General features: G+C 38.1%; 1 protein-coding gene and 1 pseudogene across 1 annotated transcript; both read right to left on the minus strand.

Annotated features, from left to right (window-relative positions):
- Window positions 1-219: 219 nt before the first annotated feature.
- On the minus strand, window positions 220-10361 carry LOC127185122 (probasin-like). The gene is made up of 6 exons (XM_051141670.1): window positions 10281-10361; window positions 7882-8021; window positions 4962-5029; window positions 2714-2824; window positions 833-934; window positions 220-251 (listed from the first exon to the last, which is right to left on the minus strand). The coding sequence occupies exons 1-6, from the start codon at window positions 10359-10361 to the stop codon at window positions 220-222; spliced, it is 534 nt and encodes a 177-aa protein (XP_050997627.1).
- Window positions 10362-13598: 3237 nt separating this feature from the next.
- LOC127185666 (high mobility group protein B1-like) lies at window positions 13599-14199 on the minus strand (annotated as a pseudogene).
- Between the last annotated feature and the right edge of the window lie 840 nt (window positions 14200-15039).

The raw sequence follows: 15039 nt of genomic DNA on the forward strand, positions 1-15039 counted from the left end.
AGTTAACAATAATAATAATTTTAAAAGTCTTGAAGTATAGAGGGAGTTGTGTTGGTGGGTCTCTGGGATAGCTGGGGGAATGACGAATGTGGGTGAGTGGGTAAGATAAAAACATCCATATATCCATATACGAAAAGGTTAAAGACAAAATAAAATATTATTTAAAAAGCACAGATAAATTAAAATTAAACATCAAGGTATAAATGAACAAGCTTTAACTCACCTAGCCCTGATCTTGTCTGGACAGGTGTCTAGAAAAGAGGGAACATGAAAAATACTATTATTTAAAATGGATTATTTTGATATAATATTATTTTAAGTAATATATTATTTTAACATAATAGTATCATTACTACATATGAACGACTTTCATAAAAATGCAGATAAAAGGCTAGGTTTTAAACAGAATATCAAACGGAGGATCTTAGGAGGTGAGTTTTATTCCAGGCACATTTTATGTGTGTGGATCTGTCTGGATGGTTCATTGGTGTGCCCATACTCATGCAAGTGATATGTGTGCACCCATGCTGTTTTTAAGCAAGAGTTGACTTTTAAACATCTTCCTTATTCATTATACACATTACTATTTTTGAGACAAGATCTTTCAGATAGATCTGTTGCCAGAAAGCCCTAGGGTTCCTCCTGTCCTTATTCCTTCCTAGCTCTGGAGGTGTTTGGCTTTCTAAATGGGTGCTGGGATCCAAACTTGGGTCCTCATGTTTGTGTGCACTTTGCACACTGAACTACATTCCCAATGCCTCAGATATTTAAAAGATAACATTTATCATAAATTTGCAAAGTAAAAAGTTGCACACACAGTTTGCTATTTTACCTGTGTCCATGACACGTTGTACGTTCTCATCTTCAATGCCAATTTCCTCCACGAAGTCCATGTACTGCGTCATCTCATCCTTAGTCAGTTGTTTGGATTTTGCTGCATTTCAGGGTGTATAAAGAAGATGAAGTCACAACATTAGCACCCAGCACATTAATAAATATTTGCCATTGCTTAGTCTCCTAAAAACTGTTAACACAAAGCATCACTCTTGTTTCTTCCAGGAGATTGACAGTCTAAAACTACATCTTTCTCCTGAGAAATGAAAGTAGTAGTGGATTCCAGGATTTAACATACCTTGCCTCCTATTCTTGTAACACTGACAATTTTTTGTGGATCTGAATATATAGAACTCCTACACAGCCTCCAAATCAATTCCAGAAAATGATGATTGATACTTAATGTTTTTACTATTATAAATGTATGTCATTAGATGTTTCTGTGTATGTTCTAGAATCTGTTTCTAAGAGTTCTGGATGCTTCTCAGATGACAGAACAAACTGATTCAAGCTTATAAAGATGAGAGGAATGACATTTGACTCACTGGTTAAGAATGCTTAAGGACCCGTATTCAGTTCCAAGCACCCACATGGTGGTGCTAAACCATCTTTAAGTCCAGTTCCAGGGGATCCAATGCCATATTGTGACAATTGTATGCACCAGACACACACAAGGTGCACATACTTGCAGGTAAAACACTAGTACACACAAAACTCTGCTAATTAGAAACATACCCCCATGAAATACAAATTATTCCTATTAATTTCAGAAATAAATGCTTAATTCTGCCTTTGATGACAGAGTTGTAGAATTTGTCAATTCAAGAGAGTTGGTATGTATGGAAAATTGAATTTTCTGGACAGGTCCAGTATAGTCAGACCCCAGGCTACATGATAATTCATATTTACAAGGAAGGAGTTGTAAAGATTGCCAGAAACAACAGGACTGAAATCCAGGATTTGCTATTGACATGAATTCAATCACCAAACCTATTTACTGTGGTCAAGTAATATGTCAATTCTTGCTTTGTCAGGAGATGGAAATCCAGGACTACACTGGCATGAGGCACATGATAATTGCTTGATGTATACTTCAGAAATGCTGGAAAAAGATGTCTTGAAATTTTACTAAAATCTCCCAAGTCCCAAAAGAATAAGCAGGTACTTAATTTTAACAAACAAGCTTTCAATATCTCAACTTCTTTGCTCAATATTTTGACTAAACATTTTGACAAAAATAATTTATTGCAGAAAAGGGTTTAATTCTGTAGTAATTTTCCAGTTATAGCTCCCTGACTTGGGGACCTTCAACTGAGAGAAGTTTGGGGGACATGATATACCACATGCATAGTTAGGAACAGAGAGCAAAGAATGTATGAACGTGCATTCTTTATCTAGCTTTCTCCAGTCTGATACAGTCCAGGATGATCTGGCCAGGGAATGGTGCTGATCATAGTGGGCAGAAACCCCCATGTCAATCATCATTTAGTATACTCCCCCAGACACGCCCACAGGCCAATCTGATCAGAGAAATCCATTCCTAAGACCCTTCCCAGAAGATGCTGACTTGTGTCTGTTGACAGTTGAAGTTTACTGCACATCTTCTTCTTTCTAGGGAATGGTTCCACCCACAGTGGGTGGAGCCTTCTTATGTCAATCATCAATAAAGACATGCCCACAGGCCAGTCTGCTGTGGGAAATTCCCCACTGAGACTCTTCCCAGGGGATTCTGGGTTGTGCCACGTTGATTCTCAATGCTAACCATCACTGTTTCAGCAGTTTATCAACATGAAGAACAGAGTCAGATGCATGAGCACACTATGAACTTCATGTCCTTGAACTACACACTCAGATGACAAGTTCCACTTGTGGTGCTCACCCAAAATTCCAGCCACACGTGTGACTTTGTTTCTCTTGTCCTTGTTAAAATAATGAAACAGCAATATCTTCTCATTCACCATCTTTACCATGAATGTCGTTTTCCCTTCATCTGAGATAGATAAGAAATATGTATAAAGTCAACAAAATGATTTTTCAGGCTCATTCTAACTGCACCCTTATGGATATGTACATAGATTATACAGTCTCTGCTTCATGCTCCATAATATTCTGCTCCATGTGTTGAAACCTGTCAAGACAGACAGGGAATTAAGAAAGCAAGTTTATATTCCTGTTGTAAGATATAAAACATATCTAGTATACCACAGTTACCTAGAAGTATGTAGAACATATATTGATTTGGGATAGTAATGTTCCTGATACCTGGATGTATAGGTACATAGAAGGTGGCATATTGTAATTCTCTTACTTGCTGAGAACAGCACACACCCATACACATATGTGTATATACATATATATTTGAATGGATTCTAGTAAATTTATTGATACAATTGTTTACACGTACCTATACACATATTGAGGAAAGCTGTATGATATATATACATATATGTATATATGTACATATATAAGCTTTTTATGCATCTTATTACATTTAATGGTGGAACAATCTAGGCACACAAACACACACACACACACACACATATATACACATACATTAAAGAATGCCGTACGATAATATGTTAGCATACATACATATATGGAGGTATTTGTATGGATCTGGTTTACATTTAGTGGTGCAGTTATCTAGCTTTACTAATTCTTCCTCAGACATGTGACAGAAAAACAAGAGAGGGTACCACATAGCAATTTTCTACAAATTGGAACTTTCTTGGAAGCGCATGAGATTCAAGAAGTAAATAACCCACAAATCTCAGGACATTTTTTTTTTGGTTTTTTTGAGACAGGGCTTCTCTGTGTAACAGCCCTGGCTTTTCTGGACTTGCTTTGTAGACCAGGCTGGCCTTGAACTCAGAGATCCACCAGCCTCTGCTTCCCGAGTGCTGGGAAGTGTGCACCACCACACCCTGCTAGTACAAATTTTGAGAATAACAACTTTTAGTAGGCCACTCCACAAAGTAATGGGAAACAGTAAACAATACCTGAAAAAGAGACTCTCTCACTAGCTCATCTGTCTGTAAGCTTTACACAAAGCTCTAGGGATACAGCTTTCAGGTGTGTCACCCAAGTTGAGGTAGTCTCTTTATGAATGCAGCCATATTTGTGTCACATATGCTCTTGTAAATGACTCCAATACACTCACTGGCTCACTGTCATTTCTCCTTATAGAGGGGAAGAGGCAGGCACCAGACCCTCCCCAACGATATGATGACTGTTCTTTTCTCATGTCAGTGGTACGTCATATTCCTTCTGAGATGGGTCTCACTATGTAGCCCTGGCTGGACTGAAACTTGCTGTATAGACCTGGTTTGCCTCAGACTAAGCTACATAACACACAGGAGGGGCTGCGATTCTTTGTTGAGATATCTGTTTATGAGTTGAGTCTGTTCCTGTATTTAAATCCAATAAACTTATTGATAAACCAAGGTATAGTTGGTGACATGTTTGGTCTATCAGTCTTGGGTTAAGTAGACCCTTATAGTGGAATAGGAAATAATGCAAGTTTCCTTGCTACTTGTTTCATGACAAATTAAACTGATGTCTCTATTATTTATAAATGGATCATGGTGTGTTTTAAGTCATATTCCTGTCAGAACCAAAAAGATATGACTATTCATGAAGATTATAATTATATATTGTAAACATTTTTTCTCCCCGATAAAATTGTAAAATTTAGATCATTATTCATTCTACATACAAGACTCATGTTTGAAAATTTCTGGGAGTCAGTTTAATCTATGACAAAATGCTAGTTCTTATTTTGCATCAAGCTATTTTTTTAAATGCTCAAATCACTTTTTGATTCCTTTAACCAATCTCAGACTTTGCCTATGATTTAGTTTAGGCCTAAAGTTATAGGAAGGAAGAAGTGTGTTTGGTAAAAACACACACTAAATAAATAACAAAGTTTTAAAAAGTCAAAATACAAACAAACAAATCACATCTCTTATTAGACTAGGAAAAGTGGTGGTCTTTCTACAAGATTGCGTCTGTAATTTGTAGAAATGATTGCACTGGCATATAGATATCCAGATATGCAAAATTCAACTAAGACCATGAATTTGAAAAAAAAATAAGGTCATGCATTCACCCCAGCATCTTCTACTCACATTTTGCCTGGTAAAATTCTTGTTTTCTTTTTCCTATGATTTTATACTGTTGGCACTTGGCCCTTCTCCTGAAAAACAAATGCAAAGATGTTGTCTTCTTATGATTTACTTCAGGACCCTGTTTCCATACGAATGAAAGACATTTTAATGCAAACCACATTTTCATCTATAGATGTGTCATAAGTACATGTTATTATAAGACACCATCCCTAGATATAATCAATAGCATCATAATATGTCATCAATCACCCTATTATGGCTTTTTAGGTGTCTTTGATAGGACAGAGTCAGTTCTTGTGTGCGACAACTGTTGCCTATGCCTGACTCCTGGCCAATGAATGGCCTTGAACCCCTTGATCTTCCTGCCTCAATGGAGCAAGTGCTGGGGTGACGGGAATGTAGGACCACACCTTCATGCTGATGATGTAACCCTGGGCTCTGTGGTGAATGCTGGGTAATCATTCTCCCAGCACAGCTGCATCCCCAGCACCCAATGACAACTATTGATAAAAGAAAAAAAAGTATTGAACAAAGGTTCTATCCCAATCTGATATAAGAAATGTCTGTGGACATTGGGTTAAAAGGGTGCAAGGTCACCTGGTGCAGGGCACATTGCCATATCTGCTATACATTCTAGTCTAACTTCCATATGTACACTGTATTAATGGGTTTTCTTTTTGCCTTTCATAAATGTCAGAAATCTTAAAGGTTCTACAACAGCAATTTCTTTGTTCACTTAAATGGCTTCAAATTCAGCCTACAATTGTTTTCTGGGAAGATTTAAATTGGAATGTGCATCTACAGATCAGGAGATTCTTAGAGCTGCAGGCATGGTCATGTATTCATATCTGTATTTACTTACCAGAGGAGCATGTGACTAATAGTGACAGCTACAGTTTATATTTGTCTTTATGGCTTTAAGAACATGGGAATAACTGAACTGGAGAGATGTCTCTGCCATTAAAGGTTAGGCTTACAACTAAAAATAAAATAAAAAATAAAAAATTTGGAATAACAGTTTAGCCAGGGATGTATCTCATGCCTTAGGGTATATTCTCTGTGCTTAAAAAAATCACTCATGTATGGAATGGTGATCTCCCCAGCACTGTTCTTTTTGTTCAGGATTGTTTTAGTTACCTTAGGGTCTTTTCTGTTTCCATATGAATTTTAGGATATTTTATAGTCTTCCCTGAGGAAAAGCCCTACTTCCTCATTGGTTTTCAAATACCAAGTGGATGACATGAAATCATATTTATATAAATAACTTATATGGAATATAATGTATAGTATATATATATGTATATAGATGAACACACACACACATATGTAATTTTAAAAAAGGGACCCTAGAATTTGAAAGAAACTAAAAGAGGATCCATGGGAAAGGTTGGAGGGAGAAAGGAAAGGGGGAATGATGTAATTATGTTTTATTTCCAAAAAGAGTATTTATAAATTAAAAATTTTAATATCCCCTTCAGCATGTTAGTGTTGAAGTATACCTACTTGATTTTGAACTATTACTTTAAAAATAATTTTAGGCATGTTAAGTCTAAATATCAAATCAAGCTTGGTGTCATCTCTTTTCATCCCAATACTTAGGAGACTGATGCAGGAGGATAGGTTCCCTGTCATTCTGAAAAAAATAATGAAAAGTGAAAGTAAATTTAAAAACATAAAATATAGGCTTGATATGATGTTACACACTTTTGATCCCCACACATGTGAGGTAGAGGGAGGTTAATCTCTATGATTTAAAGGCCAGCGTTGTGTACATAAAGAATTCAAGGCCAGCCAGGACTATATGAGAACCTATCTCAAAAATGCATAAATTAGCCAAGTGGTGGCAGTAGCACACACCTTTAATCCCAGAACTCTGGAGTCAGAGATGGGTGGATCTCTGATTTTGATGCCAACCTGGTCTACAGAGTGAGTTCCAGGACAGCCAGGGCTACACAGAGAAACACTGTCCAGAAAACTGATATATTTCTTATGTTATTTATTATATAAGTATATATAATAAATAAAAATTAAAAAATTTATTCTTCACATTGTATTCAGTTCAAAGCCAGCATGATGTACAGAGACTGTCTCAGAAAACTAAAATTATAAATAATCAATGAAAAAGTTCAAGTATCAGCATGTAATTAACAAAAGCTTTGATTCTAGATAGAAATATATCCTCAATGGATAATTTGACTCATGTCCAGATAGCTTAAAAGCACGGGAATTGTCCCAAATTTTAAATATAACTTCTCTCCCACCTGGGTTTTTGAGGAGTGATAAATAGAAAATTAAGTGATTTTAATGTATATTATTTTGGTAAATTGTCTTGCGCTTTTTGACTTCAACCAGGAGCTCATTTTGAACATTGTGTTTCCCACATGCATTTTACGACCAATCCCATTTCTTTAATGGTATTCTCTGATCACTCCATATAGTCAGGTGTATCTGTTTTCTATCCATTATATCTATTATCTATCTTTATCTACCAACCTCCTTATGTTTGTATTTATGTATATATGTATCTATTAATCCATCTATTAGCTATCTGTCTGTCATCTATCTACCTATATATCTATGTATATATGTATCATCTTTCTACCTAATTATCTATTACCTATCTATCTACATGTGTGAATATGTATTGTCTGTCTATCTATCTATCTACCATCTGTATATAAACATCATCTATATCTTGCTATTTATTATTTTACTTTGGCTTTTAAATATATGTACTCATTCTAAATTAAATGTACAGATATTGTATGTCCTTTTCTGGCCCACACAGAACAGTGTGGTGTAGGAATCCTGATTTACTGCTGTGGGTGTTCACTGGCATGAGTGTCGACAGAAAACAACTCATTTCTCTGAGCACAGGCCATCACATAGATTGTTCTGTCTATTTTGTTGTATATCTTACTTGATATAAAAATAGAGGTAGATTTCCTTGCATTTCTTCACACACTCAATGCGACGGAAATAGGTTCTCAAGGGTGAGCCTTCACTTATCTTCTCTATGGTACTGGAAGCTAAGTAAACAGTTCTCCAATTCCCTTCAATCTGGAAGAAAAAAGTGGCTTTGGAAACAAGGCAGGTAAGACTAGTAACCAGGGACTCTGTTTGGGTGGGGGTACTTCACAACCTGATTTTGTAATAAGGCATTAGGCAGGCTACCTTCTTTATGTTAAGGCATACTCTGAGCAATTGACCTAATAATGATTTCAGACCCCTCCAACAGCTACCTGCTTAGGTGACTCACACACCCCTCTCTGAAGAATGGTGTAGCGTTCCCTATAAAACACCCCTTCTTCCCTTCCCCACCTACATCAGGTTACTTGGACACTCTGTGATCAATGCTGTAGGGGTTCCCACATAAGAACCCCTTCATAACTCCCTCCCCACTGCATCTGGCTAGCCCTACAGCTGTCTCTGAAGAATAATGTCTGGTTTCATACACCCATAGCAATGATCAAGTCCAGACAAGTTTCCACTCAGGTATATTCTCAATGTATCCAGGTAGCAAGAATAGAAATGCTGACGTGGCCTGACTGGTTTGAGGTGTATGCGTTATGCATAGTGAGACAAAAATATGTTCTTCAGATGACCTTGCTCTGCTTGATACCTTTATGACTCTGTGTAATCAGGCATATGTATAATTAAAATGAGATGCGTTATGGGAAGGACATGTGCAGTTGGACCAAGGAACGATTTAACCTGTCAATCAAAATAAATCAGGCCCCTCAGTCACCAGCTAATCCATCCTTGGGACTCCAAGAAGAGACACAAATAATAGCTTGGGGACCTTGAGTCCTGTCAGTCATGTGGCCAGCTGTCAATCCTGGCAGGGTGTCTGTCTGTAATCTGCAATCTAGCTTCACCTTGAATGGAGTCATTTTGCTTTTTCTGCAAATGTGTGCGGGTCTTTACTTTTAATCTTTTGGATAACAAGCCAAGGTGGACAGACAGTAGCCACTGCAAGCAGAAACATTAGTATGATCCATCTATTTAAAATTACTCCATCATACTCATCATCATGGCTTCCATTTCTTCACAGGGTGAGGCACAGAAGTGGAAACATAGGAAGCGATGTAGGTGTGCAGACTTACTGGCACAGCTAGACTCACTCTTAGTACCAGACTGAAGGATGTTTCTTTCTCTGACTCTCTCTTTCCACGCCTCTCTTTATGTTTGTCTCTGTGTCTCTCAATCTTAGTCTCTACCTCTCAGAAAACAACCTTTTAGACATCTCTCTCTCTCTCTCTCTCTCTCTCTCTCTCTCTCTCTGCCATTCTCCACTCTAGGACATAGAGAACACTCCAAGAACATTCTTCCCTCTCTCCCATCTCTCTCTGTCACACAAAGACACACAGAAAACCTACCTTCAGAAGCATTATTTTCTCTGTGTGTATCTCTTTCTTTGTCTCTTGGTCTCTCACTATGTCTCTATCTGAAGAAACCACCCTTAAGACCATCCCCTCTCTCTCTCTCTCTCTCTCTCTCTCTCTCTCTGTCTCTCTCCACTCCAAGATGTAGAGAATGCCAACTTTCTCTTTTAATTAATTCATTCATATTACATCTCAATGGTTATCCCCTCCCTTGTATCCTCCCATTCCTCCCTCCTTCCTGCTTTCCCCCTACTCCCCTCCCCTATGACTGTAACTGAGGGGGACCTCCTCCCCCTGTATATACTCATAGGGTATCAAGTCTCTTCTTGGTAACCTTCTATCCTTCCTCTGAGTGCCATCAGGTCTCCCCATCAAGGGGACATGGTCAAATATGGGGCACCAGAGTTCTTGTGAAAGTCAGCCCCTACTCTCCACTCAACTGTGTATAATGTCCTGTCCATTGACTAGATCTGGGCAGGGGTTTGATGTTTACTGCACGTATTGTCCTTGGCTGGTGCCATACATTGAGCAGGACCCCTGGGCCCAGGTCTGCCCGTCATAATGTTCTTCTTGTAGGTTTCTAGGACCTTCTGGATCCTTCTATTTCCCCATTCTCCCATGAGAATGCCAAGTTTCAGAGCATTCTCTCCTTTTTCCCTCTCTGGTCTGTATCTCTTGATTTCTGTCTCTCTATTTCTCTCTCTTAGAAAACCATCCATTAGGCTACTCCCACCCCTTTTGCTACTCTCCATTGCCAGACATAGAGAATGCCAACTTCTAGACCATTCTTTCTCCTCCCTTTGTCTTTATCTGCTTCTCTGTCTCTGGCTGCCCCATACAGCCACCTGCACAGCTTCCTCCCAAGCCTCTCTCTGTGTCTGTTTCTGTTCAGCACAATTACTGTACCCAGCACCCTCCCATGCAGGTCTGCTACCTTCTTTTTGAGACTCTTATCCATCATCACACTGGAGACGCCAAGTACATCCAGTGTGATCAGGAGGATGATGGCCCTCATTGTTCATGAGCAGCTGTCCGTCCTGCAGGTTCCAGGAGCTCACTGATTGGCAATGCTCAGAGTCTCTCCCTGCTTTTTATAGCTGCCTTTCAAGATGGTTGCCTGAGCAGTGTCCTGCATTTCAGTTGGCACTTGTGCGCTGACATTGACATCAGGTCACTTATTATACAAATTTGTTCCTGGAGAACTTTACTAGGCATGGGCAATTAACTTTTATTGTCAAATATGATGCTCAATGCCTGGCCCAAGTTTCAGGCAGATTTTTATTCATTGGCTTTATGTTAGTATTAAGAAAACAGAAGACTAAAAACAGATGCTATCATATTATTTTATCTGGAAGGGAGGCTGTGTAAACCTAATGTCTAAACTTAAAACTTTCACATAGCTGGTGGTTAAATAAAAATACAATTTCTAATCCTTACTTGGGCTTTATTTTGGGGCACAACTGATTCCTACACATTTGGACAAATCTTTGTGTGTATTTCTTTCAATTGAGCCTTCTCATTAATCAATTCCTATTCTCTCTTCCTCCAATCAGATGTGAGGGGAAGAATGTCAAGTGTTACCATTTTCAATCAATCAACTTTTTAACACTCATGTACCTGAACCATGGATGCAATATCAGGAATACAGGGGATGCTAAAATGCACTTGTGGACACTGCTCTGATTTGTCCCAAACCACATTGTTTACATGACCAAGGACAAAGCAGTAAACTGGCTTGAGTAGAATTCATATTTGTTTGTGGGACTTGAGGTTCTAGTCTTTGTTTAAACAACTGTGATAATGTGGAACATGCTGTCTTGATTCCAAAGATAAGGTTTTGCTTTTGTAGATATAAGTCATTGTTTCTTTACATACCATCACTCAAATTTAACAGCCCATCAATTGGGAGCCACGTAACCCAGGTAACATCCAGAACACTTACTGGGTAATAATGATATATATGGTTACAATTTCAATTACTTTTATATTTTGTTATTTATTTAATTTTTTTGTGTGTGTGTGCATGTCCATGTGCGTGTGTGTCTGTGTGAGTGTGCCCAATTTTCCAGGCTTGGCAGCAGTCAGCTCTAATTTGAAGAGACATCTTGCTATGCTCACATTTTCTCAGTTTTCAGCAACCTGTGCTGATGAAAGTTTTGGGAAATCTAACCCTTCCGCATGTGAGAATCCAACAACCTGAAAGTTGAAATTAAACATTTGAACTCGTGTCTTCTTGACAGCATTTAATGTAAAATAATGCATGCATACACTGGTTTTTTCTCTTTAAAAGACAGTATCACTTTTTATTGCATAGATCCATGTGCCATATTAAAACAGCTAGAGAGACAGATTTGACTTCTGTATCCCCATGGGCATGGCAATAAAATTATCATGAAACTAGTTGGTTTTACAATTACTTTGATTCTCAGCTGAATTTATACTTAGCACCTTTATTAGATTTCTTGTGTAGCAAGTTTTAAAACTTTATTATTTATTTTGTATATAGGACTGGATATGTTCATACCATGGAATGTGTGTGGAGGTCAGAAGATAATTGGTGTCTACCTGCTCTCTCCTTCTGCAAAGTGGGTTATAAAGATTGTACTCAGTCACCATTACCCACTGAGATGTCTCAAATCTCAAGAAGGTAGTTCTGAAATACAAAACAATTTGGAAATCATCAAAGCCTAATCTAAAGTGCAAAAGTTATTCAAGCAAACATGTCTTCCTCCCATTTAATTTTGATATTTCTGGTGGTCTTTGGAGCACTACAAAAAGAAAGTATAAATGGCAACCTACAGGAGTAAATGCTTATCCAAAATCACTGTTATGGAGGCATGAGCTTCCATCATCATCATCATGTCAGCACCTGGAGCCAGAGGCAAGGGCTCACATCTTCATCCATATGTAGGAAACACAGAGCAACCTGGAAATTATGCAAGGTATTGAAATCTCAAATCCCATTCCCCAAAGTGGTATACTTCCTCCAAGGACATCAGCTCTCCTTCGCATCCTCAAACAATGCCACCTACTCAAGTATTAAAGGGGCTAGGGTGGGATTAATCCAAGCATATTAAGAAAATTCAGCATATATTTGAGAAGTAAAGCAGGAATCTGAAACATTATAAAACAGCAATTTCACTCATCCTACATCTAATTTCTGGATACACTTACTCATTCTGTTCCAGAACCATCGCTGATACAGAAAGTTCATGGTGCTATTTTTCTGCTTTTATAGCTACACTTGTGAGAATTCCCCACAGGACAATGATGTTTGTTTTGAATATAAAATGTCGTCAACCAGACATGGTGATGCACATCTTTCATTCCAGCACTCTGGAGACAGAGGCAGGGGGAACCTCTGTGAGTTCTCTGCTAGCCTGGTCTACATATTGAGTGCCAGGGGAGCTAGGGTGACTTAATGAGACCCTCCCTCAAGAAAACTAACCAACCAGCTGACCAACCAAGCAACAAATAGGTAGCATATTCTTCAGGAAAATATGTCTGCGTTTTACAATTCCTGTGTGTGTGCATACACGTTTATGTTACTGTGAGTAAAGGCGTGCACATGCCATATCAAAGACGTGAAAGTAAGTGGTCAATCTCAGGTGACAATATTCATATCCTCAAAATAAGGATGGAGGGGCTTTTGTGTTGTATTAATTACAAATGGTTTTGGTTTTAAATAAAGTTTATGTGAAGTTGGAGGTATGAGGTCTTTTTTCTTTTTTAAATAAAAACTTGTATTTACTCAGAAGCACTCAGAATGATTACAAAACAGCTACTTTTTTTTTGCAACTGTGGAGTGGTATTCAGATAACAGAAGAAGAAATATCTTTGTATGAGCTGCATCCCAGATAACTCAAGAAAAAAAGAAAAAAGAGAAAAAAAAAAAAGAAAATACAAAACCAAAAAGAAAATAAAACACAACAACAACAACAAAAACGCCTTACCATCCCCATATATAACTAATTTACACTGTGCACCAACAAGAACTTGCTTTAAATTTCCATGGCAATTTACAACCCATGGAATGCACCAGGAAGATTAGTGGCCATTGAAAACACCAGCAGGACAGGGCAAACTAAAGACACATTCGTTAGTGTGCTAACTGTACAAAAAAAAAAGGCACTGTACAGTTAAAAAAACAAATCTTGCAGAGCCTTACATTCCACTCATTCTTTAGAAGGAGTGAGTTGTGTACATGGGGATAAATGCCTTCTAGATAAGAAAACGAAGTGCCAGAACCAACTCATTCATCATCATCCTCTTCTTCCTCATCATTCTCTTCTTCCTCATCATCCTCCTTCTAATCTTCCTCTCCCTTATTTTCTTGCTCTTTTCAGCCTTAACCACTCCATTTCACTGCATCATGCTTTCCTTTAGCTCTCTAGGCAGCTATATGCTTTTTGTACCTCTTCAGCTTGGCAGCCTTCTTCTCATAAGGCTAATTGTCATCCACAGCAGTTTTTTTGTCATCTGCTGCAGTGATGTTCCACATCTCTCCTACATTCTTTGCAACACCACCGATGGATAAGCCAGGGTGTTCTCCTTTGATTTGGGGGAAGTACTCAGAACAGAACAAGAAGGCTGAAAGAGGCCTCTTGGGTGCATTGAAGGCCTTGAACTTCTGTTTGGTCTCCTCTTAGTGGGGGTGTGGGTGGGGTGGCATGGAGAGGGATGTAGGTCTTCATCTCATTTTCATAATGAGTCTTGTCTGCCCTTGCCATGTCATCAGACTTTCCCTTTTCTTTGGCAGACATGGTCTTCTACCTCTCCAAGCACTTTCTGTAGAACTCTGAGAAATTTACAGAAGCATCTGGGAGCTCCTTCTTGTGCTCCTCCCAGCAGGATTGCACAAGGAAGATATACAAGTTTTAATAAACAGAAGAGAAGAATCTATATGAAGCCTTCTGAGGAAGAATCTTTACTTTCTGTTAGTTGTTCAACGCCTCATTTACACAATGGCTTATTCACACTGGGCATGCTTAAGGTTACTCTAATGAATGTAATAATTTTATTAAGTTTTGAAATTTTCATACATATCTTTCCAGCTGCTCTCTCATTCCTCTACTTCCTCCCTCTTTTCTTTTTTAAATAACCCAAGATTCATATTTGTATAGGCTACATACTCACAGTTGTGGGACCTCCTAAGGACCATACACCTCAAAATTTGTTCTCCCTTCACCAGAAACCTATAGTTAAGGGTAGGACTCATGAAACATATTGTAATGCAGAGTGGCTCAATGTTATTTTCTTACATCCTTTGTCCTTCTACTTCTCAGTATTACCCACAGATGACTCAACATTTAAACTTGACATATTGATAAGATTTTATTTTTGTCAGTTACTCAGTTGAGGAATCAGTGTGAATTTGGCCACTGAAACATGATTTTGCCAAATTTGTTGTATGGAAAGTATGAAGGTTTTTAAAATCATGTAGTTTTTCCCTCTTGTCCCTGACAGTGAGATTCATGTTATTTCACACCACTTGCTTGAACTCCACACTTGTATGCAACTCAGACCAAAGAGGAAAAAATATATCAAAGAAACACATTATTTGAAGAGGTAAAGAGAAAGTAGAATAGCGGTAGTGTAAGAAGGAAAGAGACAAAATTTAATAAAGTCAAAGACAGGAAATTATGGAAAGGTACTTTTAACAACAGAGAAACTCTCTCTCTCTCTCTCTCTCT

The sequence above is a fragment of the Acomys russatus genome, chromosome X (assembly GCF_903995435.1).
Source record: "Acomys russatus chromosome X, mAcoRus1.1, whole genome shotgun sequence".
Classification (NCBI taxonomy): Eukaryota; Metazoa; Chordata; class Mammalia; order Rodentia; family Muridae; genus Acomys; species Acomys russatus.

Excerpts from the sequence above, each read along its gene's own strand:
- LOC127185122 (XM_051141670.1), bottom strand. The coding sequence starts at position 10,361 with ATGAGGGCCATCATCCTCCTGATCACACTGGATGTACTTGGCGTCTCC. Across the intron at positions 8,022-10,280 it reads ATAAGAGTCTCAAAAAGAAG|ATTGAAGGGAATTGGAGAAC; the intron begins GTAGCAGACCTG and ends TTTTTCTTCCAG. Across the intron at positions 252-832 it reads ACAACGTGTCATGGACACAG|ACACCTGTCCAGACAAGATC; the intron begins GTAAAATAGCAA and ends CCTCTTTTCTAG.